At 29.9% G+C, this 27,141-nt stretch overlaps 1 protein-coding gene across 1 annotated transcript; it reads left to right on the top strand.

Annotated features, from left to right (window-relative positions):
• The first annotated feature begins 6,278 nt into the window (after positions 1–6,278).
• Positions 6,279–7,511, top strand: LOC117925397. The gene has a single exon (XM_034844397.1). It carries the CDS (start codon positions 6,279–6,281, stop codon positions 7,509–7,511), a length of 1,233 nt encoding a protein of 410 aa, XP_034700288.1.
• Positions 7,512–27,141: the final 19,630 nt, after the last annotated feature.

The raw sequence follows: 27,141 nt of genomic DNA, 5'->3' as shown, positions 1-27,141 counted from the left end.
ACCTCTTGGATACTTTGACACTCAATTCCCAAATAGAGTGTGTAGATTGAAGAAGGCTTTATATGGCTTAAAACAAGCCCCACGAGCTTGGTTTCAAAGACTCAGCTCTGTTCTTCTTCAGTGGGGATTCAGCATGTCTCAAATTGATAGTTCTATGTTTCTACACTTTGGTAAGGCCACTACTTTGATAGTTCTTGTCTATGTTGATGATATAATCATAACAGGCAGCTCCTCCACACAGATTTCTTCTCTCATAGCTAAACTTGATTAAGTTATTGCCTTATGAGACTTGGGTTAACTCTCATTCTTTCTCGGTATAGAGGTTTCTTACAATGAAGACTCTATGACTTTGAGCCAAACCAAATACATTTCAAATCTGCTTCATAGAACTGAAATGTTTGATACCAAACCGGCAAAAACACTTGGTGCTGTTGGGAAGAACTTGTCTAAATTTAATGGAGATCCTATGGCAGATGTTACTCATTATCGAAGTGTAGTAGGGGCACTTCAGTATGTTACCTTGACAAGACCTGATATAGCCTTTGCTGTCAATAAGGCATGCCAATTTATGCAACAACCAACCACAGCTCACTGGCTCTCAGTCAAATGAATACTTCGGTATCTAAGAGGAACAATGCAAGATGGGCTCCTGTTAAGTCCTTCAAGTAACTTGACAATAGAGGGATTCACATATGCAGATTGGGGTGCTCACCTTGATGATAGGCGCAGCTCAAGTGGATATCTCGTTTATCTAGGAGGTAACTTAGTTTCTTGGTCCTCTACCAAACAAAAAGTAGTGCCTCGCAGCGGTGCAGAGTTTGAGTATCGTGGCCTTGTTTTTGTTACTACTAAGATTGTTTGGATGCAAGCCTTACTGCAAGAGCTATGTGTGCCAATACCAGCAATACCTCTGTTTTGGTATGATAATATCAGTGCTCACCATATGGCAAAGAACCCTGTGTTTCATGTTAGAACTAAACACATAGAAATAGACTTTCATTTTATACGAGATCAAGTCATGAGAGGAAAGATACAGCTGCACTTTGTTCCCACTGAAGAGCAGCCAGCAGATTTATTGACTAAGCATCTCACAAGTTCAAGGTTCTTGTCCCTCAAATCTCAGCTTTGTATAGCTCCAAGACCCTTTCACTTGAGGGGGGATGATAAGCCAAGAAAAGAAGAGTTAGTTACTGATCTCACGAGATGAAGCCCACTTGTTATTTGTTAGCTTTATTGTTATTGGTTTGTTATTTTTTACCAGTTGTTATTGCAGCCTGTCTCCATCAATTGCAACCATGTTCTTTGAACAATATATATATTAAATTTCTATCTCTTGCTTCTTTAACAAAGAGAGCAGAGTTTCAGTTTAATCTTTTCTATTTGGATCAAATGGTTAAGAAAAGAGCTTCTGGATTCCCATCGAAGGTCTTTTGGGAATGTATATTGCATGGTTTCCCCTCTCATCTTCAAGCTTCCAGTGGAACTCTTCTTTCATGCATTCTAAGCATAAGAGGGATCATTCGCCTTCTAGATGGGCTGCTGAAAATCAAGGATGCGAGGGGAAACATTCTTATGGAGACTGAGGTTCTGCAAGGGATCCTTGATTTGGTGATGACTATCAAGTGTGATAGGATCTTTGAAAGTCTTCATGGGAATTGTGAAGCTATTTATCACAGTTTGAGTGCTGGAATGGAAGGATCAGATTTTAGCTACCTATTTCAGATGAAGCAAATGGAAGGTTTTCTAAGGGATATCAATGCTGGAAAAGTAAGTGATGGCAGCATCCATGAATGTATAGTGACCAAGGCAATTGATATGATGGACATCCTCAGGAAAGACCCTTCACTGGCTGTCATTTCCAAATTTTATGTCAGTATGGTTGATGTGTCTGAAAAGGTCGAGCAGCTTTATGGGTTGCAACGTGGTGATTTATTGATTCTGGTTGATTCATTGGATAATTGTTACTCTGGATCGGTTAATGCGAAGGTCCCTAACTTCTTTGTTGATCTTTTATCTGGAGACCTCTGCCCTGACCTCAAGCAGAAGATACAAACAAAATTTCTTAGCATGGATTTGCTTTGTCTGTCTAAATGGTTGGAAAAGAGGCTGGTGGGTTGTGCAGTAGATGCCTCAGAAGGGGTTTCCTGTGCAAAAGCCAGTTCCACAGCTCTCAGAGAATCAACTATGAATTTTATTGTATGCCTTGCATCCCCACATGATATGCAATCAAAAGAGCTACAGTCATTTGTTTAAAGCCATGCTGATTTCACTTGATACAGCATTTGTTTTATTTGATATCCATACAGCCAAGTCCTATTTCCATTTTATAGTTCAACTTTCTATAGGGGAATCCCTGATGAAGCCACTCTTAAAAATGACTGTAGCATCGATGGAAAAGCTAGCTGGTAAGGAAGGTCTACTTCAAGGGTTATAGTTTCTCTTTGGTTTTTTTTTTTTTGGAACTGTCTTGAGTGATTGTAGGTCTAATAAGAGTACCTTGGAAAAATCTCCTAGGAAGCCTTTTTCTAGCAATAGTATTGGGGTTGGACCTATGGCTTCTAGACCAGTAGGTTCAAGGAAAAATTCTGAAACTCTGATTCTTTCAGCTAATCAAGAAACAGGATCGACTTCTCTTGAATGTGATGCAACTTCTGTAGATGAAGATGAGAATGATGAAACATCTGATGGTGAGGTTGCTAGCATGGATAAGGATGAGGAAGATTACAGTAACAGTGAAAGGGAACTTGCTTCCAAGGTATGCACATTTACATCCAGTGGCAGCAATTTTATGGAACAACACTGGTATTTTTGTTATACATGTGATCTGATTGTCAAAAGGATGTTGCTCTGTGTATACCAAAGTTTGTGATCGTGATCATCGTGTTGTTTATTCTCATTCAAGACGATTTTTTTGTGACTGTGGAGCGAGGGGTGTCAGAGGTAGCAATTGCCAATGCTTGAAGCCTCGAAAATTCACTGGAAGTAACCGTGTACTTATTAACGGTTCTGTTAACTTTTGGTCCTTTTTAGATGGGGATCAGCTTCCAGATAGCGATTCAGATCTGGTTGAGGATGGCTGCACAGATGTAGATAACTCAGTCAACTTGTCTATTTCAAGAGACCTTCAAGATGGAATAGGCTAAATTGTCATTCAACCACTAACCACTCAGGAAAATCTTGACAGCTCCAAAAGACATCAGTAATGAGCAGATCATCCAACTTTGCTTTTGAACTTGTGGTTTGAAGATTGGTGGTAAAGGCAGTACTTTTTGGGATTCTCCGGCAAACGCGATGGCCATCACAACAAGGGATTTCATCTATGTTTTGCAGCTATTGGAACCTATAGATCGTGTTCTTCCAAGACAATGTGAGTCTGACTTGCAAGTATCATGGAGTAGGAACTAAGGAAGTATTTACATTTCCCTCAACTTAGTTAGTAGAGACTTTTATAGGGCTTAGAGAGGTGCTATCTCCTACAAGTATCATTTCCAATAGGTAACCTAAACTCGGGTTTTCCAAATACACGCTTTTTCAAAAATTATGGAGTCATTTTTTTTAGGGTTTTATTTCTTTTTTTTTCCTTTAAAATAAAAATAAAATAAGTGGTGACTCCGACTTTTTCAAAAATTAATTTTTTACAAAATAAGAACGAGTCTCGCCAATCGAGTGGGACGCACGTGAAAAATGCGTGTCCACACCAACTTACCAAGAAGTGCCTCTTTGCCACAAGCTTCTCTTCTCTTCACAAAGCTAAAGAATACTTACAGTTCCTTCTTCTCTAGCCTATTTCTAGCTCATTCCTTCACAACTTCCACAAGTTTTTCTCACCTCTCTAGACTCTACCCTCTCCCTAAAAACCCACAATACTTCTCTTCTCCCCTATTCACTCTGTTCAATTCTCCCTCTCTCCCCAAATGACCTGGAATTCTCACCACCAAAGAGAATATCCTCTCTTTATAACAAACCTAAAAAGCAGTCTTATCCTTTCCCTACCACGTGTCACTCCCTCATAGCCCATATTTCTCTCTATAAGTGGAATTTCATGCTCCCACGTGTCTTATCTACAAGCTCTTAAAGAAGTGTCTAGAAACATCTAAAAGATGGCCAAAAATATACAGCACAAGGGTATAAAAGAAAGGGAAACCTGATCAAAAGGGACAAAAATCCCTCAATATTGTAAAACTAACCCCCCCACTTTTAATAGCCTCCAAAATGACTAGATCTGGACAAAAATACCCTTCAGCTACATCATCTCATTTTTCCCTCCCATTCTAATTTTATTTCCCTCCATTAACCTCTTTTTTATTATTTCTTCCACTTTCTCATTTTTTTCATTTTCTCCTGTTATTTCGTTTCTCTCTTTTCAGTGCATTTCTTTAAGTCTCACACAATTTCTCTTCAGATTTCTTCAACTTAAAGCGCTTTAGTTGTGGTTGGATAAACAGTGTACATTTATTTTTATTTTTCCATATTTTTTTCTTTCATGTTTTATTTATTGAATATTTTCAAACATTTAATGAAATGTAGTAAATATTTAAATAAGTTTGAAATTGTTATAATTTTTTTAATATCATTTACAGCCATGAAAAAAGGGATTAAAAGAAGGAAACAATCAGCTTAAAAAGTGTAGTATGGAGAAACATTGTCTATATGGAAAAATCAAATGATGGTAAATAATAAAACTTATGGAATTTTATGATGGTTTTGGTATTGTTTGCATATTTGTGCTTTATATAGATGTAAATATATGTGTTAATAGGGTTTTGACATAATATATAAAGTTATCTTTTTTAGTTATATATCAAAACCTTACGGATATTAAGTTGAACTTGACGTAAGTTAAGATTGTATATAATTATTTTATAGTAACATTATATTATTGTTATTTTATTTAATTATACTCAATTTGAGTTGAATCATTTGCAAATTACCCTTGACATTAAATAAATTACAACATAACCAATGTTTTAGTAAATAAATATATTTTTATTGTTTAAAATAGTTTAGAGTTACAATGTCTGAATTTATTTAATAACTATATACATTGTATTTCTATATCATTATTGGTATTATTTGAGGTAGTAAAGATGATTAATAATGTTATTTATTTGTTGTTTATTAAAAAAAAAATATGTGTAATGAAATAATATGTATTTAATAATGAATGAGTTTTTTTAAAATTGATACCTACTTATTGGTGCTAATGCTATGATGTAACTAAAAAATATTCTAATATTGTTTGTTGATGCCACTAATTGAATTATTCTGTTATTTCAGTGGTTGATGAAGTAGGAATAATGCTTTTATATGAAGGAGAATGGATACGAGATGGAAATGTTTTCTATTTCGAAGGAAGTAAAGGTAAAGGCATTGAGATCCCGAAAACTATATCATATAAAGAGTTATTAGGGGTTGTCCATCATATTCTGAAGCTAGATCTAACAAATTGTTTTCTTTCAATGAAGTATGTATTCAATGCCAACATACCCACAAGTCCTATACAACTAACTGATGATGGGGATGTGAAATTCTTTATTGGTTTAAATTGTATAAATGGTAAGCTGCCTATTCCATTGTGCATCATAGTTGAAAAGAGAATTGATAATCACAATTAGAAATCAATTTGCAATTCTTATTTTGAATGTCATATGTCTTCTGAGATTGATAAATAATTGAATGGGGACTCAATGTTGATGAATAAAAGTAGACACATTCATTGTGATTCAGTTGAAACTCTTACTGTTGATGGTGAAAATGGACCAAGATTTCAAAATGAGTCACTTGAAGAGTATAAAGTTCATGATTGGAACATGAATGAGACTGCAATTAATGAGGATTATAGAATGAATACTAACCCTACTAGTGATAAGCAAGTGACCCAAATTGGCTCATTCAGAACTGGTTCAGCTTAGAGTGCAGAAATCTTGACCATGATTGATACAAGTGATGGGTTCATACATGTCAATCCCACTATAATCGAAGATGTAGCAAATGAAAGACAAAACATGATGCAACAACCTATAGTTAGTGGAATTAGTGATGACCATCTAGAAGAACACCAAATTTACTCAAGTAAGAAAGAATTACAAAGGAAGTTGTATATGATGGCTCTGAAAAGGAAGTTTGAGTTCAAAACAACTAAATCCACTACTAAGTTATTGCTTGTTGAATGTTTTGATAAAGAATGCAAGTGGCGAGTTCGTGCTACCAAGTTGGGGATTTCCAATATGTTTCAAATAATGAAATTCTATTCAACACACACTTGTCGACTAGATATGATGTCTCGTGACAATCGACATGCAAGTAGTTGGTTGATTGGTGAGAGTATAAGAGAAACATATCAAGGGGTTGGTTGTGAATTTCGACCAAAAGACATTGTAGCAGACATTCGAAAGCAGTATGGCATTCAAATCAGTTATGATAAGGCGTGGAGAGCCAAAGAACTTGCTTTAGGTTCTATTAGGGGATCACCTGAGGAGTCTTATAACACTTTACCGTCCTATTGCTATGTTTTAGAGCAAAAAAATCCTGGTACCATTACTGATATAGTTACTGATTGTGATAATCAATTGAAATACTTTTTTATGTCGATTGGTGCATCTCTTGCTGGGTTTCACACATCAATAAGGCCTGTGGTTGCAGTTGATGGGACATTTTTGAAAGCAAAGTACTTAGGGACTTTATTTATTGCAGCGTGTAAAGATGGCAACAATCAGATATACCCTTTAGCCTTTGGGATTGGTGATTCAGAAAATGATGCCTCATGGGAGTGGTTTTTACAAAAACTACATGATGCACTTGGACACATTGATGATTTGTTTGTGATATCAGATCGACATGGTAGCATTGAGAAAGCAGTACATAAAGTATTTCCCCATGCGAGGCATGGTGTTTGCACTTATCACGTTGGACAAAATTTGAAGACAAAGTTCAAGAATCCTGCAATTCATAAGTTGTTCCATGATGCTGCCCATGCTTATCGTGTTTTAGAGTTTAGTTTTATATTTGGGCAACTAGAGATGATTGACCCAAGAGCAGCAAGATATTTGATGGATATAGGTGTTGATCAATGGGCACGTTCATATTCTACCGGAAAAAGATATAATATCGTGACGACAGGGATCGTTGAAAGCCTTAATGCTATGTTGAAAAATGCTAGAGATCTTCCGGTTTTGCAATTGGTTGAAAAATTGAGAAACTTACTTCAAAAATGGTTTGTGACTCGTCAACAACAAGCAATGTCAATGTCAACCGAACTTACCATGTGGGCTGATGGAGAACTTCGTTCTAGGTATAATATGTCAGCAACATATCTAGTGGAACCTATCAACTCCAAGGAGTGTAATGTTAACTATGTTGGCATTAGTGCTCAAGTGAATTTAGACACTCGTTCATGCACATGTCGACAATTTGATCTTGATCATATTCCATGTGCACATGCTATTGCTGCTTGTAGATTTTACAACATTTCATGTTACACTTTGTGCTCCAAGTATTTTACTACTAAATAATTGTTATCTTCATATTCAGAGTGTATTTATCCAACTGGAAATGAAATAGATTGGGTAGTACCTAATCATATTCGTGACAAAGTTGTGTTACCACCTAAAATGAGATGCCCAACAGGAAGACCAAGGAAAGTAAGAATTCCTTCTGGTGGAGAGGGCAAGCGCACATCTCGTTGTAGTCGATGTGGTCAATATGGGCATAATCGGAAAACATGCAAACGACCAATCCCTTGATATCATGATAGCTTTGGCACTCTATGAACTTACATGGAATGAAAATTGTAATAGTGAGCTTTTTTGTTTTTTTGGTTCCCATGTGAATAGAAATGTAAGTTACTTTTTTGTATAAGGTGATAGGATAAGCACATAGATGAATATTGTAATAATGATCCCCTTTTTTTGCATACCCATAGAAATGGAGATATTTGTTACTTTTGTACATATATGTTATGATGAGTTATGTATAAAGTATGAATGAAAATTACATGTTTATTCTCAAACTATGGACTCAATTGTTCTCACGCTTATTGATAAGGAACTTGACAATAATTAAGTTCAGGTTTTGTCTGAAGACTGTAGACTTTACTACCTTCAAGTTTGTACATAAAATAACTTGACAATGGTTAAGTTCAGGTTTTGTCTAAAGACCGTTGACTTAACTGCCTTCAAGTTAGTACATAAAACAACTTGACAATAGTTAAGTTCAGGTTTTGTCTAAAGACTATGGACTTAACTACCTTCAAGTTTATACATAAAACAACTTGACAATAGTTAAGTTCAGGTTTTGTCTAAAGACTGTGGACTTAACTACCTTCAAGTTTGTACATAAAACAACTTGACAATAGTTAAGTTCAGGTTTTGTCTTAAGACTGTGAACTTAACTACCTTCAAGTTTGTTCATAAAACAACTTGACAATAGTTAAGTTTAGGTTTTGTCTGAAGACTGTGGACTTAACTACCTTCAAGTTTATACATAAAACAACTTAACAATAGTTAAGTTTAGGTTTTGTCTGAAGACTGTGAACTTAACTATCTTCAAGTTTGTTCATAAAACAACTTGACAATAGTTAAGTTCAGGTTTTGTCTGAAGATTGTGGACTTAACTACCTTCAAGTTTATTCATAAAATAACTTAACAATAGTTAAGTTCAGGTTAAAATGTCAATTGTAGACACAATTTCCTATGAGTCTATAGAAGATCAACTTGATACCTGTTAAGTCCAGATTAAATATGTTATTCTGGAATAGATTTTGACTTAATATCTGTCAAGTTTGTTCATAGTTAACTTGATAGTAGTTAAGTTCATGTGTTCTATTAAGACTGTGGACTTAACTACCTTCAAGTTTGTACACATAACAACTTGACAACATTGAAGTTTAGTTTAAAAGGTCAATTGTATACATAATTATCGAACAACATTCATCAAAATATCCAAGTAGATATATCAACCTGTCCAACTACATTTATCAAAATGTCTAACTACATATATGAAGCTATCCAATTACATATAACAAACCATCCAACTACATTATTAAAATGTGAAATATCAACATGAATTCATTACATAGGCAAGTATTTCATATAAAATAACTCTGCTACCATCTTTTCCCCAAACCAGTCCATTCATGCACTTGTTAATGACTTCAATGGATGGTTGTGCATTAAGTACTCAACATATTTGATAACAAACATGCCATAATCACCACTACATGGTACACAAATAATCAATGTTAGGGCTATTATTAAAGATTAAGTGTATAAGTTATGAAAGAAAATTTAAGATCACTTACTCATTTTCCTGTTGAGGAATATCTTGTAGCCGTTCAATTTCCCATTCCTGGTAGTTAACTTTTGTGTCACCATGAAAACCATAATATGTTATTGCATTCAATATATGCGGGAACAATTTGGCTAATGGTTTAATGGCAACTTGCAATCTTGCATTATTATTGATGCCCATCAATGAGTCATATACGTATATAATCCTTCGATGAAGATGGACAACTCCTAATACCCAGTGACTAGCCCGAACATTAATAGGGACATACACAATGTCAACATCAGGCCATTTGACAAAATAAAGAGGCTGCAAACCATTGGCATAATCAATAAGGATGTCATTCTCTGGTAATTTGAATTGGTTCCACTTCTTGCCATGCTTAATCCATCTTGCTTGAGCATTTTGCTACATAGAATAAAGTTAACATACATAAATAAATAACCAAGATCATAAGATTCATTATTACAAAAAAATTAAAAATGATAACTAAAATTCAAACTACACATACCCAAAACATAGTATCCATTGTGGTAAACTTTTGGGAAAAAAATGAGGATTTTCTATTCGCCGCTTCCGGAAAAAGAAGAAGGCAACATCAATGTGCTAACAATTACAATAAAGTAAATTAGTTATATTATTTGGTTGTAAGCTGAACATAATAATAAATAAAAACAAAAACAAAATGCTTCATTTACAAACCGTGTTAGCAAGCCATGAACCATGATTAGACAGTGATTGAAACCATTTTTTATCTATATGCATGTAGTCAATGTCAATTGTGGACCTTTGACATAAAAAAATAAAATAAAAACATTAGTAATTTTATAACTTATGAAGAACACAAATTTACAAGTATGGATGTATACAACTTACCCTTGGTCATCACTCATCCACTTTTGAAAGGACTGTAATGTTTCTTCAAAGATTGGACGCAAAGGATCAAATGAAGTTAATGGTTTCTCAATCTCTTTTCTTAGTTTCTTTCTCTTGGTCGGATCTGTAAAAGGGTGCTGCAAGATACGAGACTTTTTAATCTCACACTTTCGCTTAAAAATGGCAGGAGATAGATGGTGAGGTATGACATATACTGAAAACTCGCCCGACATAGTTGGGGTACCAAACAACTTGGCAATATCAATAACTAGATCATTAATAGAGTAGTCATCTTTCAACTCTTTAGTCATGTGTTTTTCTGCAAGCTGAAGGTTTCTAGAAGCTTCCATATCAATGTTCACATCCATGGGAATGTCATTCCTCTCCACTTCATCATCTGTAACATCCTCAAAAATTCCAGTCTGGAAATCAAAGCCCATATTGTTATCATTTTCTTTTGTACTAGATTTTCTGAATCTAGTGTCATGCATACCATGTTCCTCATTCAAACTCTTAACCTAAAATTGCATACACCACCCAATAATAATAAATATGAGAAAACACAAATGTCAAAACATTGAAGTATTAGAAAATTTAAACAAGTAAACATGTCACTAATTTTTAATAAAAGTTGTTTCAATTCATCCATCTTCAAGTTGAGTCCTTCAATTTCTTTCTTTAGATGATTGAAATTTAACTCTGAGCTTTGTCTGAATTTCACAAACTCCATCCATAATTTCTGCACATATTGCACATAAATGAAATAAAAATTTAACACTTACAATATTTATATATATATATATTATGACAAGTTTGTTCACTTTGAAATAACACACTTGTTAAATTTAGGTTTTTTCATGATCCCTACAAACTTAACTTCCTATAAGTTTATTTATAGTTAAGGTCAGGTTCCACATGTTAATTATGGAGTCATGAACATCTTATATTAAATAAAGTACCAAAAAAAAAAAAAAAACATGCATGCATTATTTATGATGGCTAAGTTTAGGTTAAGTTACCTCTATTGATGGGGCAACTACATCATTTGTTGTTTCTTCTGCCATTGCAGCAGTAGCAGCAGCAACATATGCACCAGTGTCAGATGAGCTTTTTTCATGCCTTAAGTCATCCTTCTTGGCGTCTTGTGAGGCATTTGATTGGTGCAACATTTCTGCTGAAACTCCTTGTTTATCTACATGCTTGTAATAGTCTTGTTGTTGCTCCTCTAAAGTGGGTGTTAGAAGCGAATGAAAAGTTAACTACAAAGTCCAAATCAAATATAATTATTAATAAACAACAATACAATAATATTTATAATTGCATTCTTAAAATTTAAAGGTAAAGAATTACTTACATGAGGCTCTAGAAATACATTTTCAACCTCAGTAGACCTTGGAGCACTTGTTGCACTCCAATTTAATATTCGAGGATAGCTCTCAGATACATGAGTGGCATATTTCAATCCAATAAGTGGAATAGCCTCGTATGCCCAAACCTGGAATGCATATGGAAATCCAATAAGACTATATGCTTCAACTGCAGCTTTTCCCTTTGCTTTCTTTTTATCTTGGTATTTGGATACCCGGTTCTCCAAAGCTCTTTGCAAACCAAATAGTGTCCTCTCATAACAAATCCCCCCCCCCCCCCCCCCATGGATACTTGTTAAAAGCCTCCAAATTATCAACCAAAGCAACCCATTCCATATCATATCTATTAAATTTTTTCCTTCTTTCCCAAATAAAACATGCTCTAAAAAATACAAAAGTGCCAACTTTATCACCTCTTCATCTTCAAATTCTTTTTTTTTTTTTTCTTACTCTTTTTCTTTTTCTTTTCCTCTCCTAAAGAAAGAAAAACTTTCTCCAACTCATCATTACGCACCTTGTTTTCTCCTTTAAAGTATGTGTCCCTTATTCGTAATGATTTTTTATCACATTTTGTAATAGGACCAAAACTCAAGCCTGTAATCAATGCAAACTCTTCTTTACTAAATCTTAAGCCCTTTGACTTTAATAAAATCCATATTTCATTGTCTTGTTTGGTTTCACATTGACGTAACAACAATTGATGAACAATTTGGGCTAAAAATCTAAGTTCGGGAAGGAGTAAAAAATGACCAAAACATGATTTTCTAAACATCTCCAATTGTGGTTCAGTCAATTTCTTCTTAATATTTTCAATGGCTACCAAGTGAGACAAACATGGAATTTTTCCAAGAAAGTACTCCTCTTTAGATATTTTAGATATAAAAGATAGGAGAGGAGGAGGAATGTCAATATGCAAGATAATAACAAATTGTAAAAAAATCAATATAAATTGAGCAAAATTATATTACCAAACTTATCCAACTATGTTAAATCCATCATTTTGTATTACTTCTTAACATAACTTTATTTTCCTATTATTTAAGGATGTCATGTCAAATGCTAATATTCTAAAGATATTATTTTACTAATGCAATTGAAGCTATTATATTTTACTAAGTTGCAGCTACAAAAAATTGGAGACATTATTCTAGTGTTTATTGAAATTTGAAACAAAACAAAACCATTTTGAAATTGCAACCTGTTGACAATGAACTTGATAGCAGTTAAGTTCAGTTTTTTCTTAACATATATATTTAAATCAAAATTCTAAATATTTGGATAAAATAATTTCATAAAAATTATATTCAAATACGTTATAAATTCATAACAAATAACTTCATTACACAAAATTTCAAAACCTTTTGATGGTAAACTTGATAGTAGTTAAGTTTAGTTTTTTTTCTAATCATTCAAATATTGCTTTAAACCTTGGACTATAACCTCACTGAGAAAATTTCCAACAATTAGATTATCAATTCATGAAAAATAAATTCATAAAAAAATAATAATAATCTATTAAAAATGATAAATTAAAAAAAATTAAAAATCAAAATTTCAAGTAGAAAATTAATGCTTACTGAATCAATTGATTTCTTCTCATTTTCTGATGACGATGACGAGGTTTCAAAACCTAGCTTTCTTTCACTTCTCTTTTTTCCCAAAATTTTATACCTCTTCTGTTTCGTATTTTTCATCACCGAATTTTTTTCTTCCTCCATTTTCATGAACTGAATCAACACACAATAAAGATGAAAAATAGGGTTTGATTAAAAAATAATAATAATAAGAACCAAAATAAGACACTTAGGGTTTCTTCTCATTTCATGGATGAAGATTCATATATACAGTTCGAAAAACTAAAATCAAAGAATGAAACAGAGAAACTTACTTTTTGTTTTTTCTTTGTATTGTGTTGCCTTTTTGTTTTCTTGCAATAAACGGAAAAATCCTTCGTGATTTCTTTCTCGCAGGTTAACAGATGGAACAAATGGGTTTGCAAGGTAAGGAAAAGACACAACACGAGAAAATTGGAGTTGGAGGGAAAAAGGGCTGAAAAGATAACTGAGGGGGTATTTTTGTCCGAAGTGGGTCATTTTTTAGACTTAAATAAGTAAAGGGTTAATTTTGCAATATTGAGGGATTTTTGTCCCTTTTAATCGGTTATCCCTAAAAGAAACGCATGCCCAAGACCCAAAATTAAGGGTCTACAATAATGCAAATGATATTAGATCTAAATTTTCAACATTAATAATGCATGAAAATGATAGTAAAAGGAAAAGTAGAATTATAATTAAAAATATATATTAATAAAAACCTTTTATTATTACATCATATCGTATTTTTAAGGGTTCTATTCTAATATAAGACTTTGTTCATTTATATATTTATTTAAAAATAATAATTGTATTTGTTTTTATAATTCATTTTAAGCAAATTATTATTAAAGCCATTATCATTTTCTAAAATACTATCACTTATTTTAAATAAAAAAATTCAATTTATAACTTTATCAAAATATTAATGTGTGTATTTTATTTATATTTTATAATACTATTAAAATATCATCCTTATTTTTTACTAAAAGAATACATGATTTATGTTTTCATTGTAATTTTAGTATTCATATTTATGAAAATTATTACTACATTACTTATTTAAGATCATGTTTGTTCTATAATGTTAATATTCATATTTACGAAAATTATGAGTACATTATTTATTTAAGAAATTATTGGCCATTCATTTCATATTTATCCATTGTGATTTGTACAAAATTAAATTTTATTTCAAAATAAATTGAGATTTTCATGAATTTTAAAATATTATAATTCGAAAATTTTAATATTATTATTCATTTTTTTAACCCAAAAAAAACTGCTGGTATTTTCGGGTGGATATTCTATTCAGTGTCAAACATAGAAAGCCTCCATCTGAATCCATTCAGCACCTTTTCCACTCTTATTCTAGGAAATGGAAATTAAAGAAACTTTAAATCAAAGTTAAAATATAATGATAATTTGAGAAATTTTAAATCGAAGTTAAAATAAAATATGAAAGTTGGTACATTAAAGAAAATAGATGAGCTTATATAATACATGAAAAGGCTAATCAAGGGATGGTATTAGTGAAAAGGACACTTTTGAAATGGATTATATAAATGCAGCTATGAAAATATTGAGCTTAGTACCATTACATCCCGAATCTCTTGAAAATGGCCTACCAACAGCAACATCTTTTGGAATATTGGTCTTTTTCTTTTTCTTTCTCTCTGTCTTTTTCTTTCTCTCCATCTGTGTCTTCGGGTTGTTTGGATTAAAACATTTGCAAGAGCGAGTCATGTTCCCAATCTCATCAAAATCTTCTCTTTCTCTCTTCTTCGTATCTTTTCTCTAAATTCCAAGAGACTTTATCAAGATGGTAGATGAGAGGTGGTCCCTAGCTTGGCACTCACGAATACGCGTTTTATGGATGATTCAAGCCCTACACACTTAAAGGCGAGAACAAAGTAGTGATTGTTCATCCAAATAGGTTACCACCAAATCAAGAAAATTTTGAATTATATGTATTGAATTAATATCTCAATCACCCTTGAACACCTTTGAAAGAAAATAGAAGGATTGTCACATTTTACAAATATATTAAAAAATATTTATGAAAATTTTGAAAAAAAAATATTAATAAAAGAAATTTTAAGGAAAAATAATAGACAAAATAACACACCTAAGTTTTAAAAAAAAAAAAAAATTATTTGTATAATATAATTTGTAACATTGGATAATAAATTAATAATAAAACTTGAAAACACATTTTATATATATTTATTTAAATTAAATGTGTTTAAAAGGAAATGATACTAATATACCGCATGTTGCAATTCTGACGTGGCTTCACGTTGGCTGGGAAAAAGCCGTGAAAGTGATTTGGGTGGGCGCACTCAAGCTGTCTCCACCAATGATTTTGTCCAATTGTTTGTTTTGTCACCTTGGGACGCTGACAAGACTGTTTCACCAACTCGTGGTGTCATCTATTTGCATATCTCCACTTGTCCACTTGTCATGTACACTGTACACTATTATATTAGTATTTTTCTCAAACAAATTTAAGAATATTACAGGGAAAAGTGGGTTTAACTCTAATTTAGAAAAATATAGAAAAACAGATTATTAAATTTTATATTTTATTTTTACTCATTTAAAAATATTTTAAAATATATGCATTTTTTCATAAATTAAATAATAATTTCCCAAAATGATTATTTTACTTATCAAGTTGATAATACTAACTAAAAAATTGTTTATTCAGACAACTAATTTGAGATTAATAAAATTATAAATTTTAAACTTTAAAGCTAAAAATCTAAAAATAAAATATTAACTTTCACTTCACTAAAGCACACTAGTAAAAAATATAGATATAATAAATATTTTATATATTTATTTAATTTTTATGTTTTTGGTTTTAATTATATTTAATTCATAATTTTTTTTAATTGCATTTATTTTTGAAGTATTTTAGTTTCAATTTTTAAATTTTTATTTTTGTTGTTGATGTCAACTAACAAAAATTTTATTCAATTTTATTTTTTAAAAAAATGAGAAAATGAGTGAATTTATATAATAAAGGATATAAAATCATTATTAATTAGAGAATTAGAAATATTTTATTATTCTAAAAAAAAGTCACAATGATTTGTATTTCATATTATACAATAAAAAATTTATAATATATTTATTTATAAGATACTTTTATCAAATTAAAATAATAAATTAATTTTTTGATAATTTTATTTAATATTATCACAAATAAAAAGATATTTCAAGAAATAATTGTTTGACTTGTGAAAAAAGTGTATATATTTTAAAATATTTTTAAATACATGAAGAAAAAATTGATTCATATAAGTTGGGATTCCTATTTTTATATTTTTTTCAAATTAATATATCAAATTAAAAACAGAATGTTTTGTAATATTCTTTAAACTAAAGAATATGTAATCCTATAATCAGATTTCATAAATTGATTTTTATTCAAGGTTGCTTCCACTTATTCTTGAATCAAGCGCATGTGAGGACTAATGAGGCTTGATCTCAACTTACTTCATTGTAAGTTTTTGTCTCTTCATTTGTGTCCTAAAGAGTAGAAGAAAGTTCATCTATTTATAAGAAAATTTGAATAAGATTTTTTTTATTATCTATCATCCTTGTTTTTATTTAAAAACTTCAATGATTTTCACATATAATGCGCAAACTCCATGGGTATTTGATAAAACAACTTAATAAACTTAAAATGATTTAATAATTTAATTCAAATAAATTAAGTATGTTTGATAAAATAACTTAATTATATGACTTAAAGTCAAAAACAATTTTAAGTAATAAGTAAAAATAATTAACTTATTTTTAAGTCCACATCTTCATTTTACATTTTTATTTCAATTTGTCTTAATAACCTCTACGATTTCTTTTGATACTCTACGACTTTCATCATTACTCGACCTTTTTTTTCTTAATTATAATTTATGAGGATAAATATATCAATTTGAGGATTTAAAATAAATTTTAAGTTAATTTTATCAAATAATCTTAATACTTAAATAAGAATTATATAATAAGTTTTAAGTGAACAACTTAAATATAATTTAACTTAAAATCAACTTAAATAATTAAGTAACAAGTATTAAGTTTTACTAAACACCCATCTTAATAGAATTTGGGTCCACAAATATTTTGCCAAAAATCATTTTTTTTTTGTTATATACCGTATTACCAAAAATACACTAGAAGATTACTTTTATTTTTTAATATAAAAAAATAGGTGATTTAAAAAAAAAAAACAGTTCTAATAAAAGTGTTACCAACAAAATAATTACATACTAAAAGCATTTTCACCAAGGATATGTTTGGTTTTTAGAAAATTTGAGGGAAAAAAATAAAGAAGAAAAGTAGAAAGAAAAAGTGAAGGAAAATAAAAAATAATTTTAAGCTCAATAAATTATTTTTATATGTTTCTTTAAACTCATTTTACTTATTTTTTTCTATTATATAAAGATTAAATATTTTAATTATTTTCTTTTATATTTTTTATGATGAAACCAAATATGAGAAAGTCATTTTCTTTAACACTTTTTTTTCCTTAATACTTTTTGGTAACCGAACGCAACATAAAATTACTCTCAAATCCACCGGTATATAATTTAATTTAGGGCATATTATGTTAGGCATCACAAAATGGCCTCAACTTACAAAATTGCTTCCTACCACTAATAAATTTGGTCTCATAATAGTAATTATGATATGATCTTCTTTTTCAATAAAACTTTAAAAGTATAATCCACCAAAAAAAATATCTCATATTATTGTTGGAGTTGGTTGAGAAATTATCATTGTATGATTAGAAGTATTTTCTAATATTTAAAACCATTTTTCATAAAATTAGAAATTTAATAAAATTATAATAAATAAATAAAAATAAAAATCTAGAAAATCACATGAGCTTACATTATCACTTAAAAATCTTTGTTTTTTCTAAAAAATTATTTTTTTGTCATACAATATATTTCCATAAGCATTATCAAAAAACTTTTAAATTTATATATAAAAGTTAATTAATTTTCATAAATAAGTTTTCTTTTACTTTGTAGTTTAATAAAAGTGATACTAATAAAAGCATAATTAGATAAAGATATCATCGTTATAATTACTTCAAATGACCTTTAGAGTACGTTTGATAGTGATTTTAGAAAGCATTTCTAACGTTTTTAATACTTAAAAGACAAAAAATTTCAAATGTTAAAAAAAATTAAAAACACTTTTTAGAATTATTGCCAACTGTACATAATCTCACACAAATGTGATCATATACTAATACAATGAGATCATGTCCAAAAATAAAAGAAGGTTGTGATAAATTATTCAACATAAATCTAATGTAACTATTCCTTATTATATAGTTTTTTTTTCTTATTATGTATGAAACTTTTACAAAATAAGTGAAAATTTTAAAATGATCAAAACCCCAAAACTTTTGTGCCACTACATCATGGTGGGGGCCAATGTGAAAGTGAGCCTCGATGTTACATATCCCTAAATAGTATATATAGAGTCCAACACTTGAAAGAACCAATAGGAAGCACAATTTCAAAGATATTTTATCATGTAACCATGTGCCAAATGCCAAAAGGTTGTGCATGGACATTTTGGTATGTTGTCTCCATCACAACATGTCCAAGATTCACTCTCTTCTAATTATGAATTCACTAAAATTAGAATAAATTAAACCTTTTTTTTCTATTTATTATAAAATTTTCTTCAAAAGAAAGGACATGAGCCAATCAACTAATTAGGTGAGAGTAATTTTTGTAATCTTATTTTTACTTTATATCACTTTTATTAATAGTGATTTTATTTATGGTATTTTTGGAAATAAATTGTAGGAGCTAAAAATTTATCATAATTATAATAAAAATATAAAATAGATAAATGACGGATAATCTTTTTTAAAAATATATCTTGATTATAATTATATAATCATGAAATGCTACAAATATAAAACTTGTTGAACCTTGTCAAAATGACTCTTTTGTACGAGTCCAAAACGTTGCTCTTGTGGAAATTCATAGATGAGTTATCCTTTCATCCTTGTATTGTATTTATAGTAGTGACATGGTTACATATATCATAGTGGGTGGTTACGTTGATATAGTTGGCAATTACAAGTATCTCTATTTTTTAGTGATAAAATGATGGTGATGATCTCAAAATATTTTACTCATGACTTATTTTGGCTCAACGATGGTTGGTTTCCACTAGGACTCAGATTGTTATTATGTTATCTTTAGAATGGTACTTGACTAATACTAGGACTCATGTTGTTGTTTTATTATCTTTAGATTTGTCAAACAATGGTTTAGGGTACTCTACCACATTGCTCCCCAAACGCCCATGTGGTCACAACTTGAGCTCATAGACTACTTGGTTGGGCTAGTTTTGGTTGTTTATACTCTCGAAATGCTACAATTATCTTCCTACTATTAAGATGTGCATCTTCCTAATATTTGAATTTGTATTTTCCTTGTAGTTCTTCCAAATGCTTAGATTTCTAATCCGAATACTTTGTTTTCCTCTTATCCCTACTATTTTGCTTTTTGTTATCCTTCTTCTTGTCCTTCTTGTTGTCAATCTTCAATATTTTGCTTTTTATTGTTATTCATATTGTCTTCTTATTGTTAATCTTCTTGGATCAATCTTTCCATCTATTATTTGAACTTAGACTAAAGCCTTTGCATTTAAATACATAATTACTTATTGGATTCTATGCTAAAATCAATTCAATCACTTGTTCTATATTTTTTTGTGAGGAATCTTTCATTTTTCAACTATCTGTTAGTCAATTCGTAGACTAAGCCTTTATTAGAAGTTCTATCATTTCATTTTTTTTTTAATTGAAATTTATTAATATGTCGTCTGAAACAATAATAGTGTACATATATCTAATTTTAGAGTAGAATCCAAAGGGAATTTAAGAGAAAATAGATTCTCATCAAACTCTGAGTTCCTATAACAATAAAAATTAATAAATTACAATGAGATAACATTTAAGTATTTAAAAATATAGATAAATAAAAAAAAAGATTAAAAAGGATAAATTATTCTTGTGATGAAGTGAGATAGTGCCCACAAGAGTTGTTGTCATGACTTCTCGCTAAGTAGGTTAATGATTGGATAACTTTTTGCTATTCTTGTAACTTGTATTTGCTATAGGTGCAACCTCTTTCACTATTCTTGCAACTTGTATTTGCTATAGTTTCAACCTTATTATATAATAATTATAATAAATAAAATTATAATTAGATAAAGATTAAAAATAAGAAATAAGTATCATTCTCTAATGAGAGTTTTTAATTCTAAAGTGAGTTCTAAGTTCTAGCACTAATTGCATATGCTACTTTGCATTCTACCTTTCACTAAGGAAAACCCTAACTTAGTTTTATAGAAGATGACATTTTGTTGTCTTCCCATAAATGATGACAAATTTAGGAGCTAAAAACTTCTCTTAACAATAGTAGAATGAAAATATGACTATTAGTAGTAAGGAGGTGATGAGAACTCAAATTATACATTAGGATGACTCTAAAAGAGCTTATGATAGTGTATTTGAGACACTCCTAACAAATCTAGTTCCTTAGTTTGATGCTAATCCCTTAGGAAAATTTGTTTTGATAAGTTTTGTGAGATTTTTGCAAAAGTTAAGGCTTGGTTGGTGCACTTCCAACCCTTAATAGACATTAGAGTACCTAAGTAGCAAATGCCTTCACTAGTACTAGATGCACTAAGTAGGATCTTTAGATTGCTTATCACTAGGAGCTCAGTGTAGATAACACACCCTAGGAGCATCAATCTAAATTGCGCACTTAGAGAAACATAGTTTAATTACGCACCTTTAAGTGGTAGTTTAGGTTGTGTATTTAGGGGGTCAGGTCTACATTGCGCATTGAAAGAACATTTCTTATATTATGCTTTGGTGAATAGCGCACTCCCCTTAGGCACTCCAACAATAGTGTACTTCAATCTGCGCATGACACTGAATTACGACAAAAGTAAAGCCTTGTGTAGTCAGCATACCTTGGGGATGCCATTTAGGATTGCACATCATTATGCACTTAGCAACTTGGACTACATAGCACACTTCCGATTGTTTACTAAAGGAACTCCCCTTAGATTGCACATTTCCCTTAAGGTGCATCAACCACTACACACCACTAAATGTGCCAAGATGGCGCACTATACAAGCCCAACTTGCATAGTACTCATAGAACAAACAACCATAAATGTGTTATTGATTCATCAATAAGCTAAGTGCACATCCATATCCCTTTGGTGCAAATTTTTATTCAATAACTCAATGAACCTCCCCTTAATAAAATCTATTTTCTCCTCCATCTATGAAGCAAATTGCAAATGGCTCCTATCTTAGTGCATTACCTTGACTACTCCACCTTGCACATGCACTACATCTTCCAAACATTACACATTTATTAAGGTTGGACAAAAAATAGTGTCCACATAGCTTTGAATGCTCCATCACATCACCAAACAACTACATTGAAGAGACAAGAAGCACGATCACCTCCCACCCCCATACTGACATCTTTTACTGATGGCTACCCTGATGGCTACCTTGATACACCACCCACATGAGGCATAACAAAATATGGATAACTTCGGATAAATGATGAGGAGAGGGATTTTTTTTTGCCTATAAATAGGAGAATTGTAAATAGTGAATATGGGGAAGGGGATTTAATTTCCTATTTGAAATATGTTTTTTTTTCACAATTCAGTAAAATTTATCTTTAAGTTTCTATGTTTTAGCTTTATGTTTTTGTCTTCATGTTTCTATGTTTTTTTTTTTTTTCATTTATGTTTGTCTGCTCCAAAGGTAGTGAAAAGGGTTGAGATTTCCATATCTTAGTTCAATCCTCCATTAATTTAGTTGTTGATGGTTGAAAAGGGCCTCTCTTAGATGAGTGACTACAAGGACCAAAAAAAAGTACTCCTTAAAGAGAAAAAAGGGTATGAGCTTTTAGTTGTGAGAGGCACAAGTTAAGCAACCATTACGTCATGTTTATGTTTCTCCACTATAGGCCTAATAAACAAAAAATAATCCTTTTGATCGACATGAGTATAAACTTGTCTAAATCATCTAATTGTGAAAACCCAAAAAAAGCAATTAGACCGAGTTAATCTTTCATGAGGTAGTTAATGCTCTTGTCAACTAGAATCCCTTTAGTATAAGCCCTTGGTCCAATCCAAAAGCTACAAGCATTGGTTTAACAAAATTGTGGCTTCCTGATTCAACAAAATTTGGGTTCGATAAGTGATGGTCGCACACATTTGATATGTGGCATATATTCCAAAGGTGACAAATAGCAATTTGAAAGGCTAGAAAATTTAGTCTTGCAAATAAAATCAAATGATTATTAAGAGATATTTGAGTTCTTTATTTACATGTGTGCATAAGGATATTTTAGTTAATATGTAAGGTTGCACATGAGCTCTTGAATGGTCTCTCTAGACTAGACTAATTAATTAATTAGAGCTCAATAAAGTTAATTAATCAATTAGATCCCAAGTGGGTTAGATTAGGTGACCCAAAACTAATAGGATTCAAGTTACTTAAGCCCATAGGGAGCCTATATAAAGCCTTAGGGGTTAGGCCTTCATTCTAACCTTTCACTCTTGTCATTTAGTCCAAAGAAAAGAGAGCTCTAACCACCACTCTTTTGTGAGGCTACCGCCACTTCCAATGCCAAAAGTAAAGGAAAGAGAGCCATCAGAGAAAGATCCCTTGGTTTGCGAGATGTGTGCTACTCCACATTGATAAGAAACCATTTAGGAACATGCCTATTTGAGGTAAAGCACCTTAAACTCTAAATCTAAGTTTTTGGTATTCATATTGCTTTCACATGTGAGATCTGAAGAGCCCTTAAGATAATTTACATGCACCCTAATCAATTTAAGGCTAGGAATTGAGCAAGAATGACTAGATCATATGGATCCAAGATTACATGGGACATTGGACTTAGTAAAATTTAGTCAATGTATCTTATTCTTAACCTTTTGAGCTTGTTCTTCGGTGTTACAATTTGCAATGAGTTTTAATTTCAACTAACCTATGTAGAGTGAATGGAATGAGAGTTCGACTTCTTTGCATTAATTTTTCCGTCCATCCGTAATTACGGATTTATCCCACAATAATCATACCCAAATATAATATATTTGAGATTTTTTATACTTTTTATGGAAGTTTTTTTATTTTAAAAACAGAAAATAGGAATTACTAGCATTTCCCTCTAAAGAAAAAGAAAAATGGAGTTCAAAAGTCAATTTAAATTTCAAAGTACGAAACACCGAAAGAAATTAAAAGGGAAAATTGTGTTGTGAACCTAGTTGGACCCAAAAATTAACATTTGGTCCATATAACTTCCATAATTGATGGAAATGATAAAAGATGTTAAAAGACCAATATATCCTTCAAATTGCCTTTTAAAGGATAATTGATGGATTTTTCATTGTTTTTAATTTTTTTTTTATAAATAATTGAAAATCAACATTATTTTCTATTTTAAATTATAAATAAAGAAAAATTATGTTCAAAAACTATTTTAAAAAATACTTTCTAAAAAAATGGTAATATGATTTATATTTTTTATTTTTTCTTTTGAAAAAACATTTAATTAAAAAATTAAAACTATTTTTAAAAATAAAATTGAAAACCTTGTTTAGTACTATTTTTTATATGAAAATAATAAAAATAGTTAAATATCATTCATTGATTATCCATTTTTATTTTTTTCTATTAATTATTTTAATAATATAAAAAAATATAGTTTGTTTACAATTAAACAAAGAAATTGATCAATTATGCGTTTTTTGTAGGACTATCTTTTACATGAAAAATAATTAAATAACTAAATTATATATATTTATTACTCTTTTTAATTTTATTTTCTTTATTTATTTTTTTCTAATAGAAAATTTTAATATATCCATTATTAACAAAGTAATAAATCAATTGTGCACATTTTAATCTATTAAAATAAATTACTTTCTTATTTAAATAAATAAAATGAAATAAGCAAATAAATTTGAGGTTATTTCTATTTTTTAACATATCTTATATCAATATTTTTATGGTTAAATAAATTTTTTATTTATTTTTCTTTAATTCCAAAAATAAAATGAAATAAATAAATAAATTTGGTATTTTCTAAGTGATCTTATATTCATATTTCTTATGGTTAAATAAATTTTTTATTCTTTTTCTTTATTTCCAAAAATAAAAGGGAATAAATAAATAAACTTGGCTTAAATAATATTTTTTAAGTAATTTCTTTGTCTTATTTTTAATTACATTTTGCATTGAAAAGAAAATAAAATAACGTTTTATTTGTTTTAATTATTTCAAATGTCAAACTATTGAAAATAACGTATAATCTAAGGATTATATGTTCTCCTACCACAAATTATTTTATTTCATGTACTTTATTTAACTCGCATATAAAAATTCAAATACTTACCTTAATAATGATGTTTAGGGAAAAATTTTGTTTTTACGTTTTATATCATTTCTTAAATCAAACCATTGGAAACATGGTTCACACATTATATGTAGCATATAATGTATGCATATGGATGAAATTTGAAAATTTGTATAAGGGTGGTATACTAACTGTACAAGGTAAATGTTCAATTAGACAAGGCAAATGTTCTAACTGTATAAGACAAATGTTCTAACTATACAAGGGGTATACAAGGCTATCCTTTGTGAAAAATTTTAATCAATTTTGGACAACTTTTTTTTTGTCTTGTCATCTAAGGATTGCACACTCTTAAGGTACACTTTCCTCTATTACACACTCATTTTATGAACTTTATTTAACTTGCACATGATAATTAGAATTTTTATCCCACTAATGATGTTTGAGAGAAAATTTTGTTTTTTCATCTTCCACTATTTTTTGAAACAAACCAATGAAAACATGATTAACCTACCTATGGTTACACATTGAGTAGGGGGTAAATGGAATTTCAGTCACTGTACAAGGTATTTACACTAAGTGTACATGACAAATACATTAACTATACAAGGGTGTACAATACTATTATTTGTGAAGGATTTTAAGTGATTTTGAAAAACTTATTTGTTTATTTCCCCTAACCGAGGATAAATGACATTCCTTATACACACATTGATTAAGCATACATTCATCTTATGTACTTTATCTATCTTGTATATGGTCATTTGAATAGGTACCTCACTTATGATGATTGTAAAACAAAATTATACAACAATTTTTCTTCTTTTTTAAAACCAAACCAATGCAAACATGGTTAATCGACCTATTATCAGATATTCATGAGATGATGTATGAAATTTAAGTTATTGTACTAGAGTATTATACTAACTGTACAAGACAAAATTACTAATTGTACAAGGGTGTACAAGACTACTTTTTGTTAAGGATTTCAAGTGATTTTGAAAAACTTTCCTATTTTTTTTCACTTGTAGATTTTTTCCCCACTCAAATTCTCTCACTCAAGAATTGTTTCGAATTTTATTTTTAAATTTCATTATCAAAATTTTGTAATTGCATATTTTGTTTTTGTAGTTTTAGTAATGTTCTTTCTTTCCACTTTTTTTTTTTTTTTTTTGTGAAATTTTATCCAAATGAATCTATATTTAAAATTATAATCATATTTATCAAATTTTTTACTAAGATTATCTTTAATTCTTTTAATATATTTATACTCATTTATTTAAAAAATGAAAAACTTATTTATTTTTATTTTTTTTGTGAACATGTTCTGTTACCTTTCAAGTAAAAAATTAGATAAGTTTCAAAGTCAATAAAAAAAAATTAAATACCACTTTCAATAATTTTTAGATAAAATTTTATATAATATATTTTATTTGAAATTTAATTTCTAAAGTTTAATTAAAAAATTGTATTGACAATTTTTTTATTGTGAGTCAAAATACTTTGCATTAGTCTATCTAGATAAGAAAAATTATTAATATAATATTAGAACTTCATATCTTAGTTATTTTTTCAATAAATTTATCTTTTTAAAAATTTTAAAATAAAACATTAAAAATTTAAAAGTTAAAAGGATATATATATATATATATAATAAAGTGAAGTGATAGTCAATTTTTAAATCTTTTAAAATATAGTTAATGTAGAAAATATAAAAAATAATTAAAAATAAGAGAAAATATAAATGAAAGGGTAATATAAATTTAAAATAAAAAATGAAAATTAAACTAAAAGATAAATGCAAAAAGATAAAAAATATTTGGATGAAAAATCCTAAAATTTTTATCATTGCTTATAATAAGAGCAAAAAGATTCAATATCTTTAAAAATAAAAAACAAAAAAATATTATTGCTTTTTATTTGACATAAAATAAAAATATAGATCAGAAGAAAAAGAAAGAAAAAAAGTTAGAAATGAGTAATACTTAATAGAAAATAGAAAAAAAAAACACAAAAAAATTGAAATTCACATTTATTTGTGTCTATGTAAGGGTTAAGGATATTTTAGAGATTAATGAATATCCTTCATCTTATTTTTCATACTTGTTTGGGTCTTGTGCTTAAATATGCATGATATATGGACCAAATGTTAATTTTTTGACCAGTTGGCCCAAAACACAATTCTCCCAAATTAAAAGGGAAGAGTGCAGAAACATGTTGCTTTTGCAGGTTACAATAATTGATATGAGTAGCATTGACCAACAAACACCCCATGGTGAGGATAGACTACAGAGGAGGGAAGAATTGGATGAATGATGAGTGAGTTGGTTCAAAGGCCATGGTCACGAGATGGAACCCACAACTACCAATATATTTATAATGAAATTAAGGTGAAAAAAACTGGCTGACAACCAGTGTGAACAACACTCCAAAAAACAAAGGTCACGAGCCATTACAAGACAAACGCCTATTAACCCACCCCTAGGCTTCTATACACCGATCTCTCCCCCTCACACTCCCCCATCCATTCTTTTTCTCTATAAATCAGAGCCCTTTTTCCGAAACCCCAAGCTC

The sequence above is a fragment of the Vitis riparia genome, chromosome 11 (assembly GCF_004353265.1).
Source record: "Vitis riparia cultivar Riparia Gloire de Montpellier isolate 1030 chromosome 11, EGFV_Vit.rip_1.0, whole genome shotgun sequence".
NCBI lineage: Eukaryota > Viridiplantae > Streptophyta > Magnoliopsida > Vitales > Vitaceae > Vitis > Vitis riparia.
This window is presented reverse-complemented; position numbering and strand designations above follow the sequence as displayed.